Source organism: Pipistrellus hanaki (genome assembly GCF_964339955.1).
Source record: "Pipistrellus hanaki genome assembly, chromosome: 1".
NCBI lineage: Eukaryota > Metazoa > Chordata > Mammalia > Chiroptera > Vespertilionidae > Pipistrellus > Pipistrellus hanaki.
Window position 1 is genome coordinate 3,774,871 of NC_140503.1, and position 20,221 is coordinate 3,795,091.

At 55.2% G+C, this 20,221-nt stretch overlaps 1 protein-coding gene across 2 annotated transcripts in view; it reads left to right on the forward strand.

The window, feature by feature from the left end:
• AK7 (adenylate kinase 7) overlaps positions 1-20,221 on the forward strand; it is a 47,917-nt gene that overhangs the window by 22,289 nt on the left and 5,407 nt on the right. For both annotated transcript variants that reach the window (XM_084898419.1, XM_084898420.1), the window contains exons 8-16: positions 283-373; positions 1,790-1,867; positions 4,019-4,168; positions 5,680-5,808; positions 7,489-7,624; positions 12,894-13,022; positions 13,459-13,527; positions 15,874-16,071; positions 19,870-20,090. In XM_084898419.1, coding sequence (XP_084754545.1) covers positions 283-373; positions 1,790-1,867; positions 4,019-4,168; positions 5,680-5,808; positions 7,489-7,624; positions 12,894-13,022; positions 13,459-13,527; positions 15,874-16,071; positions 19,870-20,090 — 1,201 coding nt within the window. The remainder of the gene's footprint in view (positions 1-282; positions 374-1,789; positions 1,868-4,018; positions 4,169-5,679; positions 5,809-7,488; positions 7,625-12,893; positions 13,023-13,458; positions 13,528-15,873; positions 16,072-19,869; positions 20,091-20,221) is intronic.

The following is a 20,221-nucleotide window of genomic DNA, read 5'->3' on the forward strand; positions in this document are numbered from 1 at the left end:
AATAGCCCTAATCTTAAGCTGTGTTATTTTTCTAAAAGTTGCATCCCCTGAATCCTATAAGCTTCTACTCCCGACAGCTCCTCGCCCTCTGCAGCCAGCGTTCACCTGGCCCCGAGGGCGGAGTGCGCCCTCTGTCGGCAGAGGTTTCAGCTGGTTCCATTATCGTTTCTAACTGTGGGAAGGGATGTTCTACAATCATCAGCAGGAGCCCTGCCGGCCTGTTGACCGCATCTCTTGGCTTCTCTCCCCCGGGACGGCCCTCCCCGCCCTGGCACTCCGCAGCGTGATCCAGAACGTGATAGACCACGTGCCCAAGGTCCGGTACCTGGTCGCCGTGGACGACTCCGTGCAGACCCTGGAGGACCTGGTCAAGGTACGGCCCCGGGTCCCCCGCTCAATGGCACGTGATTTCCCACGTCTCCCAGGGTTCAGGGTTCAGGGTTCGGGATCTGGAGAAGAGGCCCCATGCAAATGGAAGAGACGAGACAAGAAACAGTAATTTGGAAATATTGGGGGGCCAGGTGGGAGCCCAGCTCAAGAGGAAGGACCCTGCCTGGGCTCAGGCCTCCCCGTCCTTTCATTCAGTTTGGGACGCACCTATAGCCCTGAGGCAGGCCATCTCCAGTAGCAGGCAGGCCTCTTATCAGTAAGGGTTTACATGACTGTCCGGTGGGGAAGTTGCTTCAGCTGCCAGTGTCTCAACCAAACAGTGGGTGACAGCCCTGACCTTTGCCAGAGCTCAAGGGCCAGCAGCCTTCCGGTTCCTGGTCCACTCCTCTCTGCTGGTGAAGGCGATGGGCGGCTTCCTGCCCTGGCATTTCCTCATCCATCTTAACCCTGAGTGTAGTCACCGAAGCAGGTGTGTTAACGAGGCCCGGGCCTCCTCGTGTGGAGCACCCCTAAAACCCAGCCCCCCGCCTGCCCCTGCAGGCCAGGTGCTGGGGAGACACAGCCAGTGGCCTTTCTCCAGGAGCTGCGTGCGGGCCGCAGGGAAGGCCGCTGTGGGCTGGACACACACAGCCACTCACGAGGACACGGACACACACCTGCCTCATCAGTGTGTTTTTAAAAAGTGTATTTTTTATTGATTTCAGAGAGGAAGTGAGGGGGGAGAGAGAGAGAGATAGAAACATCAATGATGAGAGAGAATCATGGATCAGCTGCCTCCTGCATGTCCCACACAGAGGATGGAGCACACAACCCCTGCCTGTGCCCTGACCGGGAATCAAACTGTGACCTCCTGGTTCAGCCACTGAGCCACGGAGCCTCAGTGTATTGAAGGCCACGTTCTCCGAACCTCCCAGCTGCTTCCAGGAGCTCTGGGTCCGTGAAGCCCCCTCCCTAGTCCCAGCCTTCCCAGCCAAAGCCACCGGGTGCCAGGGAGCCATGCGGGCCTGCTCACCCCGCCCCCCACCTTCACATCCAGCTCAGAGACCTTCCCCCGCACCCTCCCCGCCTCCTCCCTGCCTCCCGCACAGGCCAGCTGTCTCCCCAGCACCCCCTTCGCCGGCTGCAAACAGTGCACATCTGTGCACACAGGTCTGCCCGCCTTTCAGACGGGAGCTGCCTGAGGGCAGGAGCCGGGCCGCCCCGCTCTCTTCTCCAGCCCCACGCTGCGGGGACGGTGAAGCCCGGGAACGGTGCCTCTGTGCCGCCTCGGGGTGCCCTCCGTGCACTCCCCTCTGTTGTGCAGTATTTTTTATCGACATTCAGTTACGTTTGCCTTCCTCTGAGGACGTGTGTATCACCACCGGCGGGTAAACCACATGACATGTCCCTTCCCCCGCAGTGCATCAGCAGGAACACCGGCCCCGGGAAAACCCAGAAAGTGCTCAAAGAGAACGCTTTCCTCAACAAGGACCTGCCGGTCAGTGCCTGAGGCTCTCTTTCCCCTTCCTGGGCGGCGGTGGGGCCTGAGGGGTTTGGGGTCTGGCTGCCTGGCTGCCTGGCTGCCAGGCTCCTCCCTTTGGGCAGCCGATCCTCTGCTTAAAACAATGCTCTCCGATCCTCCCTCCCCTCCCCTCCCCTCCCCTCCCCTCCCCTCCCCTCCCCTCTCCTCTCCTCTCCTCTCCTCCCCTCTCTTCCCCTCCCCTCCCCTCCCCTCCCCTCCCCTCCCCTCCCCTCCCCTCCCTTCCCCTCCGTTCTCCTCTCCCCTCCCCTCCCCTCCCCTCCGTTCTCCTCTCCCCTCCCCTCCCCTCCCCTCCCCTCCCCTCCCCTCTCCTCTCCTCTCTTCCCCTCCCCTCCCCTCTCCTCCCCTCCCCTCCCCTCCCCTCCCCTCCCCTCTCCTCCCCTCCCCTCCCCTCCCCTCTCCTCCCCTCCCCTCCCCTCCCCTCCCCTCCCCTCCCCTCCCCTCTCCTCTCCTCTCCTCTCCTCCCCTCTCTTCCCCTCCCCTCCCCTCCCCTCCCCTCCCTTCCCCTCCGTTCTCCTCTCCCTTCCCCTCCGTTCTCCTCTCCCCTCCCCTCCCCTCCCCTCCCCTCCCCTCCCCTCCCCTCCCCTCTCCTCTCCTCTCCTCTCCTCTCCTCTCCTCTCCTCCCCTCTCTTCCCCTCCCCTCTCCTCCCCTCCCCTCCCCTCCCCTCCCCTCCCCTTTCCTCCCCTCCCCTCCCCTCCCCTCCCCTCCCCTCTCCTCTCCTCTCCTATCCTCTCGAGCCTGTATTCTGTCTTGATCTCTCTGAGGCCTGTGGCCGGAAAGTGTTCGCCAGGAACAGTGGTGTTGGCACTGGGTGGTCTCCTCTCTGCCCTCTCTCTAAACCTCACGAGAGGCGGCCATTCCGATCCCACCCCACGGGTAACAATGTGGCTTCGGCACGCAGTGTGCTCTTGGGATGCAGCTTAGGACGTAACCTTTTAGGAACAAACGGGTCAGAACTGCCTTGAGGATGTTTCTGGAAGCGCTGGATCACTGGGGGAGCAGAGGCGGGTGGGTGGCCTCGGCGCCCAAGGGGCCATTTCCCTCGGCTTTTGTTTTTGGGGATTTTTAAAAACGTATTTTTATTGACCTCAGAGAGGAAAGAGAGAGGGAGGGAGGGAGGGAGGGAGGGAGAGAGAGAGAGAGAGAGAGAGAGAGAGAGAAATAATGAGAGGGAATCATCAATCAGCTGCCTCCTGCGTGCCCCATCCTGGGGATGGAGCCGCCAGCCTGGGTGTGTGCCCTGACTGGGAATCCAGCCGTGACCTCCTGGTTCACAGGTGGAAGCTCCACCACTGAGCCACACCGGCCGGGCTGTCCTCGGGGGTTTTTGAACCATGGAATTGCACTGTTCGAAAGGAGATGCAGTTAAACATTCGTAAGGAGAAACCTGATGCTGGCCCTTCCAGTATCTTCCTATCGGGGCGGCTCCTGTAAGAACAGGCGGCTGCCGGTCAGGAGCACGCAGGCGGGCGCTCCTCCGTCCATTCCCAGCGCGGCGCGGCGGGGCCGGCTGTCCTGAGTGGTGGGGTACGTCATTTGCTCTAATGATAGTAGATGTGGGCCTGTCTGAGCCATCCACAGAAAGAGACAAACCGCCGAAACCAGTTCGGCTCAGTGGATAGAGCATCGGCCTGCGGACTGCAGGGTCCCAGGTTCGATTCCGGTCAAGGGCGTGTACCTTGGTTGTGGGCACATCCCCAGTGGTGGGTGTGCAGGAGGCAGCTGATCGATGTTTCTCTCTCATCGATGTTTCTAACTCTCTATCTCTCTCCCTTCCTCTCTGTAAAAAATCAATAAATTATATTAAAAAAAAAAAAAAAAAAAAAGGACATCTGAAGCAGCCAAAACCAGTTTGGCTCAGTGGATAGAGCATTGGCCTGCAGACTGAAAGGTCCCGGGTTCGATTCCAGTGAAGGGCATGTACCTTGGCTGCAGGCACATCCCCAGCGGGGGGTGTGCAGGAGGCAGCTGATCGATGATTCTCTCTCATTGATGTTTCTAACTCTCTATCCCTCTCTCTTCCTCTCTGTAAAAAAACAATAAAATCTATTTTTAAAAAAAGAAAGAAAAAGAAAGAGACAAACCTCTAACGCGCCTTTCTCTCCCAGCAAGACAGCATCGACCACCTGCTGGTCAACCTGCGCATGGAGGCGCTCTTCGTGAAGGAGAACTTCAACCTCCGCTGGGTGTCCCAGGCCGGCTTCGTGGAGAACATCGGCAGCGTGCTGCGGGAGTACAAGCAGAGCCGCGGGCTGCTGGTACCCGCCGTCCCGGCGCCCCCGCGTCCCCTCCCCGCGTCCCCTCCCCGCGTCCCCGCGTCCCCGGCGGCCAGGCCCAAGCTTCTCACGTCCGCTTCTTCTCCAAGGCTGACCCCCTGGACCAGGTCTTAGCACCTACATGTGCATTATCTCAGTCCAGTAACCATTTCACAGTTGACATAGGTGACTGTTATGCTTGTCACACATGGAACATGATAGTGATTTCGAGACTGACTGTCACAGGGCGGTCTACGTAAGGAAAAGAAAATTACTGTCAGGCCTGCTTCAGTCCCAGATGTATATATGGGAGGGGGGAGGAGGGGGAGGAGGAAGAAGTCTGATTCTCACTTCCATCCTATTGGCCAGGAGATTGGCTGGTCATTTTCATCAGCACAACTGTTGAAGGAAGATATTCTTTTAAAAATATATATATATATTTTATTGATTTTTTACAGAGAGGAAAGGGAGAGGGAGAAAGAGTTAGAAACTTCGATGAGAAAGAAATATCAGCTGCCTCTTGCACACCCCCTCCTGGGGATGTGCCCACAACCAAGGTACATGCCCTTGACCGGAATTGAACCTGGGACCCTTCAGTCTGAAGGCCAACGCTCTATCCACTGAGCCAAACCGGTTTCGGCAAGGAAGATATTCTTATCTCCATAGAATAGAGGTGAAAACCAGGGCTCCGAGAGACTTCTTCAAGGTCACATGGCTAGTTAGGGATTCATCCGAGCTGGGCCGTGAGCTCAGCTGGAACGGCCTACGGACCATCCGCCCTCTCTGAAGCAGCACTTGTCCAGATCTTTACGTTTATTCCACGGCAGCACATGAAAAAAATGTGTGTGGTTTTTTTTTAATCCTCATCTGAGGATATTTTCCCATTGTTTTTTAGAGAGAGTTGAAGGGAGGGGGAGAAACAAAGACAGAGAAACATCGATGTGAGAGAGACACATTGATTGGTTGCCTCCTGCCCTCCCCCTCGCCCCCCTACCCTCTCCCCCTTCCTGGGGATGGAGCCCACAGCCCAGGCATGTGCCCTGACTGGGAATCGAACCGTGACCCCCTGGTTCATAGGTCGAGGATCAAGCACTGAGCGGGCGGGCTTAAAGCCAGAGCAAATTGTGTGTGTGAAAAAGGAACGTATCATTAAAGACCAAGTTCAGGCCAGACACAGTTCTCACGAGGCAATGAAGTGGGCACTGTGTCCCCGAGAGCAGAAACTCGCCGGTGTCTCTGTTGTCTCCGCGGCAGAAGCTGTGAATCCATGGCGGGTTACGCGTGCGCTTTCTCTCTCAGCATCTGGGCCTCTTCCTGCACCTGTACCGGGAGCATTGCCCTCCCCCACCCCCCATGCCTGGTCATGGTCACTGCACACGTGGAGAAAAGGACTGGAGGGCTAGCCTCCCAGGGTCCAAGTCTCTGAAGCCCCCCTGGCTCTGAAGCCCCCCTGGTGGGGCCCTGGAGCTGCTGGCCGCGCCCAGCTGGGTAGTGACCCTCACTTCCTCTCCAAGCCCATCAAGGTGTGCATCCTCGGCCCCCCCGGCGTGGGCAAGTCCAGCATCTCGGAAGTGCTGGCCAGGTACTACAAGATCCACCACATCAAGCTCAAGGACGTCATCTCCGAAGCCATCGCGAAGCTGGTACTGCTTTATTGATTGATTGATTGATTGATTGATTGATTAAGGTATCACATATTTGTCCTCAACCCCCCATTCCAATCCCCCACCCTTTCCCACTTATGCCCCCACCCCCCTATTGTCCTTGACCACTGGTTAGGCTCCTATGTGTGCACACAAGTCCTTTGGTGGATCTCTCCCTTTTATCCCCACCCTCCCTCTGAGGTCCAACAGTCTGACCCATGGCTCCTTGTCTCTGGGTCTGTTCTTGTTCACCAGTCTATGTTGTTCTGGTACCGCTTTTCACGGCCTTCCAGGGGATTGCCCTGTTCTAGAAAGTGCTGTCCTTAGCTGTGAGCTAACGGAGCCCCCGGAGGTGCATGTCGCCCTGCACAGGGGGCTGTTGCCCTCGCGGGCGGCTGTCGCTGGCCCCGCTGTGAACACTCCGAGGCCCGTGGGCTCTGCTCCCGGAGACGGAAGCCGCTCCCAGGGGTGGCCTGGGGGCTTAGTCTGTCGCCAGCTGCTGCACAAAGTACATCTTCCATTCTCCCTGTTGAGAGGGAACTTTATTTACTTACTTACTTACTTATAACATGATTTGGGTGTCATCGGTCAACCGGTTAGAGCAAGGTGTGGGTTTCTATGTTACAAACCTGGACGGTTTGGCTCAGTGAATAGAGCGTAGTCCTGCAGACTGAAGGGTCCCAGGTTCGATTCCGGTCAAGGGCATGTACCTTGGTTGCGGTCACATCCCTAGTAGGGGGTTTGCAGGAGGCAGCTGATTGATGATTCTCTCTCATGGATGTTTCTAACTCTCTATCCCTCTCCTTCCTCTCTGGAAAAAAAAAAAAATCAATAAAAAAACAACAGCAAGAGCTGTGCCCTGTGCCCACCCCCAAACTCACATCTTCACCCGTTACCTTATGTTAGGACCCTCCTCCCCCACCCCTTCCCTCGGGCGACCACCGCACTGCTGTCTGTGTTCTCAGTTTCCGCTTTGTGTCCCGCAGGCGCGAAGCCCTAGGGTTCCCAGCCGTTTCTGACTTGTCTCTCTCCGCACTCCGCTCTCGGGTCCGTCCGTGACGCCGCCAGGGGCCTGCTCCACTCTTTCCCACGCTGAGTCCTTTCCACTGCGGGCGGGCACGCAGGGCCTCTCCTTCACCCAGGCCTCCTGCGCAGGGCACGTGGGCTGTGACACCTTCTTCAATTTTTTATTTTCTTTATTTTTTAAAAATATTTTATTGATTTTTTACAGCGAAGAAGGAAGAGGGAGAGAGAGAAACATTAATGAGAGAGAAACATTAAAGAGAGAGAAACATTAATGAGAGAGAAACATCGATCAGCTGCCTCTTGCACACCCCCTACCGGGGATGTGCCCGCAACCAAGGCACATGCCCTTGACCGGAATCGAACCCGGGACCCTTGAGTCCACAGGCCGACGCTCTACCACTGAGCCACACCGGTTAGGGCTGTTTTCTTTTATTCTTGGTGTATGTTGCTCAGGGCATTATCAGCTTACTCACGGAACGCGTTTTTAAGGAAGGCTTTCCTTCCTCGAGCAGCTGTAGGTTCGTAGCAAACCGGAGAGGGATTTCAGAGATTTCCCCTGTGCCCTCCTCCAGCACCCTGCCCCCCGTGGCAGGTGAGTAGTGAGTAGCAAACCAGGGCAGGGCACCGGCCAACGGAGGACCCTGTGGTGTGCAGGAGGCCATCGTGGCCCCCAAGTTCGGAATGGAAGGAGGGGAAGAAGACGAGGAGGAAGAGGAGGAGGAGGAGGAGAACGTGGATGACGCACAGGAGCTGCTGGACGGCATCAAGGAGAGCATGGAGCAGAACGCAGGTAGCCGCCCGCACGGGCCTGGGCCGAGGACGGGGGGGGGGGGGGGGGGGGGGCGGGGGCTTCGGTGTTCGCCTTTCCTCCAAGTGAACAGCACAGCGTTTTTATGTTTTAATTTATTTGTTTTTCTAATTTGGTCTGGGAGTCCTTCCAATTCCCCTTCTTTGTTATAGAAGACTATAGAAGACTATGTGTTTGTTATTATAAGTTAAGTATAGAAATCATAAGAACCACAAAGAAATTTCATTTATAATCTCCCCTCCCAGGGGGGAAAAAGTCACCAAGGATATTCTGGTGATTGATCGTGAGACGGGAAGGGCCCTGGCTGTGTGGCTCAGTGGTTGGGTGTGGTCCTGTGCACAGAAAGCCTTCCCCATCAGGGCACATGCCCAGCTGGCAGGCTCTATCCCCAGCTGGGGGCATGAAGAAGGCAGCTGATCAATGTGCTACCCTCACACCGATGTTTCTCTTTCTCCCTCTCCCTTCCTCTCTTGCTAAAAAGCAATAAAAATATTTTTAAAAAATAAGATGGGAAAGAACTATCTATGTTTTAAAAAATGAAATGTATAGTCATAAATCTTTTATAAGCACTGAAAATCATGAATTAAAGGGCAAAAAACAAACCAGGAAAAAAAATACTTGCCACTAATACGACAGAGTTAATGATTTTTAAAAAATATATTTGTATTGTTTTTCAGAGAGGCAGGGAGAGGGAGAGAGAGATAGAAACATCAATGATGAGATAGAAACATCACTGATTCTCTTACACTCCCATCAATGTTTCTTACACGCCCTCTACTGGGGATTGAGCCCACAACCCGGGCACGTGCCCTTGACTGGAATATAATCTTTAATATTTAAAATACTCAGGCAGCCCAGCCAGCATGGCCCAGTGGTGGAGCATTGATCTATGAACCAGGAGGTCATAGTTGATTCCTGGTCAGGGCACGTGCCTGGGTTGCGGGCTCGGTCCCCACAGTGTGGGTTGTGCAGGAGGCAGCCCATCAATGGTTCTCTCTCATCATTGATGTTTCTATCTCTCCCACACTCCCTTCCTCTCAAAAATCAAGAAAAATGTATTTAAAAAAAATAAAAACATAAAATAAAATACTCAGGCAGACTAGTAAGAAAATCATTAAATCCTTATTAGAAGAAAACTGATGAACAAGGTGGACCCATAGTTAATGCAGGAAGGAATACAAATCAGTGGGAAAATATTCCTACTCATGATTGGACATAGGAAACTCCCAGACCTGTGGAGCATTTTTGTGAGTCTGAGCCGAACTCTCATGAGCCCGTATGCCGAGGAACAAGACCTCACGTGCTCCGGAGACCGCAGCGGGCAGCGGTTCTCCGTCTGAGATGAAGGAGAGGGTCGGGGAGGTTCTGTGGAGGAGGGAGGAAGCGAGGCAGGGACTGGGTTACAGGAGAGCTGACAAGGTTACTTGCTCTCTCCAGAGTTACTCCCCTCCCAAGGGTGTCACTTCAGGCACTTCCAGCTGCACAAGAACAATGGTGGGCCCTGAACAGTGTGGCTCAGTGGATAGAGCGTTGGCCTGTTGACTGAAGGGTCCCAGGTTCAATTCCGGTCAAGGGCAGGTACCTGGGTTGTGGGCACATCCCCTGTGGGGGTGGGGGGAGAGGTGCAGGAGGCAGCTGATGGATGTTTCTAACTCTCTATCCCTCTCCCTTCCTCTCTGTAGAAATTCAGTAAAATATATTTTTTTTTTAAAAAAAAAGAAGAAAGAAAAAGAAAACCATTTTGCCCTGGCTGGTTCAGCTCCGTGGTTGGGGAGTCATCAGCCCACAGACTGCAGGGTCTTGGGTTCAATTCCCGGCCAAGGGCACGTCCCTCCATCGCAGGTTCATCCTGGCCCCTACTGGGACCCATGCAGGAGGCTTACAATCGATGTGTCTCTCTCAGGTGGATGGTGTCTCTCTCTCTTCCCTTCCCCTCTCTCCCTTCCCCTCTTCCTAAAAAAATAAGTGAGAAAGATATCCTCAGGTGAGGGTTAAAAAAACACACAACAGCACCATTTCATTTTTATACCTAGACCAGTGGTCGGCAAACTCATTAGTCAACCGAGCCAAATATCAACAGTACAACGAATGAAATTTCTTTGGAGAGCCACATTTTTTAAACTTAAACTCTTCTAATGACACTTCTTCAAAATAGAGTCAACCAGGCCGTGGTATTTTGTGGAAGAGCCACACTCAAGGGGCCAAAGAGCAGCATGTGGCTCTCGAGCCGCGGTTTGCTGACCACGGACCTAGACAGTTGGGTTCTCCCATCAAACTGGTCGTGTTAGGGTCATCTGCAGGGCAGGCCAGTCGTGTGGGCTCGTACCGTGGGGAGTCTCTCCCTGGCAGTCTCAGCAAGCACATGTGGTTACTTTTCTGTTCACTTCTCCCCTCTTGCCGGGACTGTTTCTGACCCTCCAGGGCGGAGTGAGGGAAGGACATGTGAAAACTGGCCCGGGTGACAGGTCGCTGGGCTCTTGCTGCTCCTTCCTGGTGGTGTGCTTCCGTGGGCCACAGAGGGCGTCCCCTGCCTTACCCTGAGGCCCTGCCCCTGGTGCCCTCCACCCTCATGTCCTCCAGGCGGCATCTTCCTGCTCCTCATCTTCAGTGACGCTGTCCCTCCACGCCCTTCCGCCTCCCCCCACTACTGCCCCCTACCCCCCGCCACTCCCCTAGGCCACGCCAATCTGGCTTTCAGAGTGGAGAAAACGGTGCTATTAGCATACACTGAGTGTCCACCTAAGCCAGCTGATATCTTAGTCTTGGTTTCCGCTCTGGTGTGGACTGGGCTGGGGGAGGGGGAAGGAATTTAGAGAAATTTCTCCGAGGGAAAGGAAGGTGTGCAGAAGTCACAAATCCTCTGAGATGCTACACAGCGTCTGCCTCCCCCAGACATGCTGGGAGTCCCTCTCCCAGTTTAGAGTCTGGTGGCAGCCTGGACATTCTGAGGAGAGGAAGACACCCCAGAGGAGGTACCCCGTGGTGGGGACCCCGTGGAAGGAAGTCGGACTGGGCTGTGTTATAGGAGGAGCATTTGAGATCTTGCTTACTGACATGGCATCCGTTTGGCTCAGATAAACTCATAACATTTTTCTAAAAAATGTAAAAAGTGAAGGGTGGGAGGCCTGGATGTTTAGGAATCCACGGGTGTACGTGGCCATGTGTGCACACACTCAAAGCCCGAGGTGTAAGGACAGAAAGAGAACGCCAGGACTGGTGACCGATGCTGCCCCCAGGAGAGAGGCCAGAGCCACCGGTGTTCAAGCTGGGGTTCGAGCTCACCGACCAGACCAGGCCTGCGCAGTGTTCGCAGCCTGGGGCTTAGGTCACAGGCCGCCGCAGGGGCCTGCAGGCCGGTCCGGGACTTCCTGTGACACACGGTGTGACGCACCAGCCGGGCCCTCTCCCTGCCCAGGAGGTGACCGCGTGAAGAATGACAGCAGAGACAGCGCCAAGTTCAGAACGGCCCCTGCATTGCCCGAGCTCAAGAAGGGCCTGGCCTTGGCCTTGGCCTTGGCCTGAGACTGTTCCTCCCGGATGCCAGAGGCCAGTCTGGCTCAGCAGCCTCCGTCTGGAGGGGCCCTGGGAGAGGCCAGAGGGCGTGTTCCCTTCCCTTCCCCCCTCTCCCCGGCCACCCACCCACGTCCTGCAAGATTGAGATTTCCTCAGTCCCCTCTAGTTCGTCCAACAATCCTTCCTCGTCGTATTTATCGGAAACTAGAACGTGGCCTTGATTCTGTTCAAACAAAACAAGTCCTTGGAGCGCACCGCACAGGCCCACACAGAAATTTTGCAGCCTGGGGACACACAGGTGAGCATGTGTGTCCCTAACATGATCCCATTTGTGACTATATGATTCTAATGATTCTAGCAAGACAGATGGTGCAACCCGGCCGTGAGGCACCCCAGGACCTGTTCACACATAATTCCACCCCCGTCCGCCCCGACAGTGCAGCCAGGTCAGGGACATGCTCAAATCTCCGGCGGGCCAGTTAGACTGCTTTTGCTCACGTTATATATTTCAAGTGTTGGGGGGTAAGAAGATATTTGTATTGATTTCAGAGAGGAAGGGAGAAGGAGAGAGTTAGAAATGAGAGAGAATCACGGATGGGCTGCCTCCTGCACGCCCCCTGTCGGGGATCGAGCCCACAACCCAGGCATGTGCCCTGACAGGGAATCAAACCGTGACCTCCTGGTTCACAGGTTTGAATCTCAACCACAGGTCTAATCTCAATTCACAGGTCAAAGCTCAGCCACTGAACCACGCCGGCTTAAAAGATAAGGGTGCTTGCCGAAACCAGTTTAGCTCAGTGGATAGAGCATCGGCCTGCGGACTGAAAGGTCCCAGGTTCAATTCCTGTCAAGGGCATGTACCTGGGTTGCGGGCACATCCCCAGTGGGGAGTGTGCAAGAGGCAGCTGGTCGATGTTTCTCTCTCATCGCTGTTTCTAACTCTCTATCCCTCTGTCTTCCTCTCTGTCAAAAAAAAAAAAAAAAAAATCAATAAAATATATATTTAAAAAAAAGAGAGAGAGAGAGAAGGGTGCCAACAAAACCGTGGTTTGGCTCAGTGGATAAAGCATCAGCCTGTGGACTGAAAGGTCCCAGGTTCGATTCTGGTCAAGGGTTCTGGTCAAGGGCATGCACCTTGAGTGCGGGCACATCCCCAGTAGGGGGTGTTCAGAGAGAGAGAGAGAGAGAGAGAGAGAGAGAGAGAGAGAGAGAGAGAGAGAGAGAAGGGTGCCTTTGAGGCTCTGCTCAACCTTGGTTTTTATTCAGATGCAGCAGCTGTTTATTGGGCATCGAGTAGCGATAAGTCACGTGCTAATAACACACATGAGTACGATGTCAACTCATGCAACAGACGCATGTACCAGTGTATGAGGCTGCTGAGGCACGCTGTCCGAAGAGAGCTGAGCAAACCCTCCTGGTCCATGGGAGCGCCCTGGATTTCCCCGCTCCCGTCATGTCCTTCCACCCCCAGGGGCTGTGGCGCAGGAACATTCTGGAAACGCCGGCATCCGCATTTGCCTCTGTTCTTTCTCGGCAGCAGGCCCAGCGGGTGCTCCTGCTGTATTGCGCGTTGCAATTCACGTGCCGTGTCCGAAACCCAAAAGCACCCGTTTTCCACTCGAATGGAAAAAGCAGGGGCTGCACGAGCATTTCTCGGGGACGGAGCGTGTGACCCTGAGGCAGAAGGGACCCCACGGTCATGGGTGTGTGTTTTTTTCTTTCCTTTTCTTTCTCTTAGGCCAGCTGGAAGATCAATACGTGATCCGGTTTGTAAAAGAAAAGCTGAGATCCATGCCTTGCAGGAACCAAGGCTACATCCTGGATGGATTCCCAAAGACCTACGACCAAGCCAAAGACCTGTTCAGCAGTGAGTCTGCGCTCTCCGTCCGCTTCCAATGTCCACACTGAGGTCAGACAGGGTGCGAGCCTGCTGCTCAGAGTAATCGCGCTCAGTGAAAATGAGTGACTGCTAGTTACGTTTTGAACAATAAAGATTTTTAAGAGAAAAAAAAGATAGGTTTTTTTTTTTTTTTTTTTTTTTGTTGAGCTACCCATAGTAATAATAGGGAGCAAACACGACGATGTGTTTTTAAAATCTTTATTGTTGAAAGTATTACAGAGGTCCCCTTTTTCCCCATTGACCCCTTCTAGCCCCCTCCCCCGCCCCCTGCCCCAGGTCTTCACCACCCTATTGCTGCGCCCCTGGGGTATGCATACATGCACACAAGTTCTGTCCTTGGTCTCGTCCCCCCCCCCCCCCCCTTCCCGTAAGTATGACCACGATGTGTATTTTGTTTTATTAGAAGACGAGGAAGAGGAGGAGGAGGAAATCAGAGGCAAAATGCTTCCCTTTGATAAACTAACCATACCCGGTAAGTTTAAAATGTTTCTCCAGCCGAAACAGTTTTGGCTCAGTGGATGGAGAGTCAGCCAGCGGACTGAAGGGTCCTGGGTTCAAGGGCATGTACCTGGGTTGTGGGCACATCCCCAGTGGGAAGTGTGCAGGAGGCAGCTGGTCGATGATTCTCTCTCATTGATGTTTCTAACTCTCTATCCTTCTCCCTTCCTCTCTGTAAAAAATCAATAAAATATATTTTAAAAAAACAACAACACAAAAAACATTTCTCCAGGGTCACAGGTAAAGGAATGCCATCGGACATCTCTTTTGAGCCAGAACAACCTTTTTGATGTAAATAAAGTAGGGTTTTCTTCTTCCAGAGAAGCAGTCAAACGATACACTGAAATTCAAATTTCCAAACGGAAGACTGCATTGGGGTGACTGTGAGGGATAGTCCTTTTCTCCGAGAATGCTGATGCCCAGGCTCCCGAGTCTCTTGGTGAGCCCCCAGGGACTGGGTCACGGCTGCTGCCACCTGTTTCCAGGGCCAGCGATGCCCTCACCTGCCCCAGGAGACAGGCAGACCCAGCTCTGAGCAGGACAGGCACAACGCCTTCCGGTTCCCAGCGAACTGGGCTGCAAGTCTGTCCTAGCAGAGGCTTGCCCAGGGATTTTGCAGTGTGCTTTTGAAGGAGAGCCATACACAGTGCATCCCAAGGAAAAGGAGCTGCTGAGAAGCTAGCAGCCATTTCTCCTGACCTTGACACGAACTTGAAAAGGTGTTATTTTTCTCTCTCTCTTTAGAAAAAAAAAAAAAAATCAGTTTGGCCCAGCCTGTGTGGCTCAGTGGTTGAATGTTGACCTGTGAACCAGGGGGTCATGCTTTGGTTCCCAGTCAGGGTGCATGCCCCAGTGGGAGGTGTGCAGAGGGCAGCTGGTCGGCGATTCTCTCTTATTAGTGATGTTTCTATCTCTCTCTCCCTACCCCTTTCTCTCTGAAATCACTAAAAAACATTTTTAAAATAAAATAAAATAAAAACTCAGTTTGTATAAATTGTACTCATAGGAGACATTGTTGGCCAGGTAGTAAAGACAAGCTATTTTCAACAACTTGGTACAAGGGTCACGTCTTAGACAGTGAGAATCCCCCCACCCTTCTTTAGTTCTACATGATAAAAGCATAGTATGCAAACTGTCCTCTCGGTGGGAGTTCGTCCAAGAGTTCGACCGGGAGGTGGGGCTGGCCAGAGGAAGGGAGGGAGGCCCCGGATGGGAGCTGGCAGCCACTGGGGATAAAATAATAGAATTGGCACAGACTAGATTAACAGGAGAAGAACCAACCAGTTACACGGGCATGGGGCTGGGTGAGGGGAGGGGAATTCACAATAAGATGTTCAGACCATAAAATGGGAGTCAAAGAAATGATCTAATACTTTTTAGACAAAAAAGAAATGGATGAGAAATTGGCAGAAGAAAGAAAGTGCTCATTAAAAAATTCCTCTTTGTCGGGAATCTAAACAAAGCTTGGGTTTGAGTGGTGAACTGGCTCTCACAGGTGGGAGTTCCCATTTATATTAATTTGGTAAATCAGCCATTAAAGCATGTCACTCATGGTCACCGGTTTCTCTGGGGCTTGATGGGGAAGCTGATGATGGTACCACAGGGTTATTAGAGATTTGCTATTTACAATTTCTACTGCTTTCCTTTTATTTTACTTATTTATTTTTGTTGTTCTTCTTCACCCAAGGATATTTTTTCCTTTTTTTTTTTTTTTTTTTTTTTTTTTTTGAGAGGGTGGAAAGGAGAGTGAGAGACAGAGAGAGAAACATTGATGTGAGAGAGACACATCGAATGGTTGCCTCTCACACACCCCTACCCTGACCAGGGCTTGGGATTGGGCCTATAACCGAGGTACCTGCCCTGGACCGGATTCAACCCGTGACCCTTCAGTCCGAGGGTTGAAGTTCTATCCACTGAGCCAAACCAGCCAGGGTTCAGTTGCTTTTATTAAAGGAAGGAAGGGAGGGAATGAGGATGGAAGAAAGGAGGGAAAGGAGAAGAGAGGAGAGGAGAGGAGAGGAGAGGAGAGGAGAGGAGAGGAGAGGAGAGGAGAGGAGAGGAGAGGAGAGGAGGAAAAGAAAAATAATAGATCCTTGAATTACCGACTGGTTGGACCTCACAGGGTAGTGTCTGAAAATGTCCCTGGTTTGCATGTATTCAACCTCCACCAGAGGCAGCAAGAAGCCAATTTGCCAAGCCATTTGCACAAAGGGGAGGTCTGAGCTGCCAGCCAGGCGTTTTCCTGTCCTCCCCGTTCACCCGCCCCCCGCTGGTTGGGTAACCTGGGCGGCGCTGGTTCACGGGGCGCCTCTCCCCGCAGAGTTCGTCTGCTCGCTGGACGCCTCGGACGAGTTCCTGAAGCTGCGGGTGATGAACCTGCCGGAGAGCGTGGTGGCGGGCACGCACTACAGCCAGGACCAGTTCCTGCGCTCGCTCAGCAACTTCCGCGACCTCAACACCGAGGACGAGACCGTCTTCAACTACTTCGATGAGCTGGAGATCCACCCCATTCACATCGGTACGTACGCCGGGGGCCCCTGGAGGGGAGTGTGGGGCGCCTCCCCGGGTGTCGGGCCCCCCAGACCCCGCTCCTGGGGAGGCCTGCGTGAGGACGTGGCGGTGGAGTGTAGTCATGTGAGAACACAGGGATAGGTTAGGACAGTGGAATACCACACTGTTATTTATTTGTTTGTTTGTTTTATTGATTTTTAGAGAGAGAGGAAGGGAGAGGGATAGAGTTAGAAACATCGATGAGAGAGAAACATCCATCAGCTGCCCCTTGTACACACCCTACTGGGGATGTGCCCGCAACCAAGGTACATGCCCTTGACCGGAATCGAACCTGGGACCCTTGAGTCCGCAGGCAGATGCTCTATCCATTGAGCCAAACCGGTTAGAGCTATTTTTATTTATTTATAATATTTATTTTTTTACTTTTAGAGGGAGAGGAAGATCAAGGGAGAGAATGAGAGAAACATTGATGAGAGAGAAGCATCATTGATTGGCTGCCTCTTGCACACCCCCTACTGGGGATCAAGCCCAAAACCCGGGCTTTTGTCCTGACCGGAGTTAACGGTGCCGCTGCTCACAGTGACCTCCTGGTTCATGGGCCAGCGCTCAGCCTCTGGGCCACACGGGCCAGGCTGGAACACCAACATTTCAAAGGGCATTTCACAGACACGTGCTGGCTGCCGGCTGCTGGGGCTGGCGTGTCATCACAGGAATGCTGTGGGCACCGGCCACACAGCCCGACCGGCCAGCAGGGCCCCGGGGCTGCTCAGCAAAGCAAACAGCTCTTCCCTGCGTCCCTGTGTTTCCTCTAAACACAACTCGGAGCTCAGCTCCCTGCAAACACCCAGGAACATGCTCTTATCAACCTTGCCCTCACCCTCACACTCACCCTCACCCTCACCCTCACCCTCACCCTCACCCACACCCTCACCCTCACCCTCACCCTCACTCACACCCTCACCCACACCCTCACCCTCACCCACACCCTCACCCTCACCCACACCCTCACCCTCACACACACCCTCACCCCTCACCCTCACCCACACCCTCACCCTCACCCTCACCTTCACCCTCACCCTCATCCTCACCCACACCCTCACCCTCACCCTCACCCTCACCCACAGCCTCACCCTCACCCTCACGGTGCGGGCTCCACACCTCAGCTGGCACCGCTGTTTCCTCTCCCCTTGGCTGGGGGAACCCCTAAACCTCTTTCTGGTTTTCTGGTCACTGACACTTCTTCCTCCTCTGGGGAGAAAGCCCGAGCTGGGTGGGACCTTAGTGGCCAGGCCGACTCCTTGGGCCTCCCGAGGTCTCTCCCTTCACCCCCAAGAGCCAGACGGGGCAGCATTCGGACCCTGGAGTATCCGGAGGCTTAGGGGTAGTGTGGGCAGGAGAGCCAATGCCAGCTCTGAACCCGCTTCAGTTTACTCATCTGTGAAACGGGACAGTAATCTCCGGCTTGCAGAGCTGTTCCAAGCAGCAGCCGTAAGGGGCAGGAAGTGTCTGGCTCACTGCAGGAGTGCTAACGCGGGGACTTTGTTTTCACTCCCAACACTCAGCCACCCAACGGCCGCTGAGGAGTTAACGGTGCCGCTGCTCACAGATCCGCACCCCTCCGCTGGGCACCCTCTGCTGCGCACCCTCCGCAGTGCCTGGGCCTCGCCCTCACCTCCCTGTGTCTGTGCACACTGGACACATGGCACATGTTTTATACGTAAGGACCTGGCACTACTCATTGGGAAAGGCCTCTGCCCGACTTAACTAGAGAGCGAGGAGAGAATGGCAGGCACACTTCACAAAAACAGCCACTGTCGTCTTCTCCACAAACCCCAGAAATTACTTATGGAGAGGTCAGGAGAACCCCAGGGAGAAACGTCGAGAAAGACAGAGTGATGGCGGGGGAGGGAGGAGCGGCCATCGCGTTCCTGTCTCATCCTGTGCCTGACACGCTGTCCCCATCTCCACGCCACAGCCAGGAGACGGGACAGCTACGGAGAGAGCGCGGCCAGGAGGGGCGCAGGGGGGTGGCCAGGTCCTGGCAGCAGCCTGGCCTCGGAGGGTCTGGCAGGGCCTGGAAAGATGCCGGCACCGCATCCTGGCTCTGCGTCCGCATCCCCTCCTCTCACGCCCCTTTCCTCTCGCTCTTGCTCTTCGGACTAGCGTCTCTCTCCTCTGTGGCTCCCGGGGCCACACCCAGCGTTTCCGGGCCACAAAGGAGCCAAGCCCAGAGCTGGACGTGACTCTCAGTCACGACCCACATTCCCAGAAGGGCCGGTGAGAGGCCACGCGGTGCCCACTGCCCAGGCGCCCGCCCCGCCCACCCGCAGTGCCCCGGGGCCGGGCCGGCAGCGCTGGGCAGCACTGTCCTCTGCGCCTCCCCGGAGGGAGCCTCTTCAAAGACGGTCAGAGGCCCCCGGGGCGCAGCCGGGCTGAGATTGCGAGAGGAATCCGGGGAAATACATGTAAATGTCAACGTGTGGGCACCGGCACACCTGAGATTTTGTCTTTTTTTTTTTTTTTTTTTGTCTTTTTTTTTTTTAACATTTTTAAAAAATTGATTTCAGAGAGGAAGGGAGAGGGAGAGAGAGAGAGAAACATCAATGATGAGAGAGGATCATGGGTCGGCTGCCTCCTGCACGCCCCACAACCCAGGCCTGTGCCCGGACCGGGAACCGAACCCTGACCTCCTGGCTCACGGGCTGACGCTCACCCACTGCGCCATGCGGGCGGGCTGCCTCTTTCCTCCTCTGGTTTGCTAGGCGCCTCTAACTGATACACTGCCCTGTCCTGCCCTCTTCCGGCCAGGGCCTCTGTCTGGGCCGGGGTGACAGTGACCGCGGAGGGGCAGGGCCATCGCGGGGTGTGCCCGGGGCAGGGAGGCTCCCGGGAGGAGCGTGTGGGGGGCTGAGGAGTGAGTGCGCCCCGCACACCCTCGGGGCAGACACCTCCAGGAGCCCCGGTGGCGGTGGGGGGCACTCGTTGATATTAACAAGCCTTTCTCTCTTTTTCTCTTGGTCCTGACATGAACATTAGTCAGGCAGTCCGCAGCTGGGGCTTCTTTCCTCCTCACGCAGGCTGACTGACGTGGTTTAATTTCTTAAAATCCATTAAAAACATGTCCCGAGAGAACTGATTCCCAGAAACAGGCGGCAGAGGAAGCCGGGGGTCACCCAGCCCGGCCTCCAGCAGATGCAGGTCTTCCCTCGGTGGGACCCCCCCTCCCGTCCTTGCTTCTAGGGCTGGAGAACACCCTCCTCTGAGGAAGTTCACCCCCCACCCCTCCCGTCTACCCCGCCCCTCCTGCCCCTCCCGTCCACCCCGCCCCTCCTGCCCCTCCCGTCTACCCCGCCCCTCCTGCCCCTCCCGTCCACACCCCCGCCCCTCCCGTCCACCCCGCCCCTCCTGCCCCTCCTGTCCACACCCCCGCCCCTCCCGTCCACCCTGCCCCTCCTGCCCCTCCCGTCCACCCCCGCCCCTCCCGTCCACCCCGCCCCTCCTGCCCCTCCCGTCCACACCCCCGCCCCTCCCGTCCACCCCGCCCCTCCTGCCCCTCCCGTCCACACCCCCGCCCCTCCCGTCCACCCCCAACCTGTGTCTCTCAGGGCCGGCCTGACACTGGCGGTGAGACAGGAAAGCCTGCTCTGTGCTGGCACCTAGGAAAGGATGCCCCAGATGGTGATCCACCTCACTGACCCCCACACGTTGACGGCTGAAGAATTTTCCCGAAGGTGGGCTCGGAGCGTGCTGCAGGCTGGCCCAGAGTGTCAGCACGTGCTGACCGCCCTCCTCTCCCGGTTTAAAGATGTAGGGAAGCTTGAAGACGCTCACAACAGGCTCACCATCAAGCGGCTCATCAAGGAGATCGGGGACCCTCGGAACTACGGCCTGTCAGACGAGGAGAAGGCCGAGGAGGAGCGCAAGGCGGCCGAGGAGCGCCTGGCCAGGGAGGCCATGATGGAGGCCGAGCGGGAGCAGAAGGAGGCCATGGAGACGGCCGAGAAGATTGCTCGCTGGGAGGAGTGGGTGAGTGTGTGTGTTTGTGTGTGTGTGTGTGTCTGTACTGGCTTATGTGTGCAGGCATGTCTGTATGCATGCATGTGCAGGCTTGTGTGTGCATGTGTGCAGTCTTGTGTGTATGTGTGCATGTGTGCAGG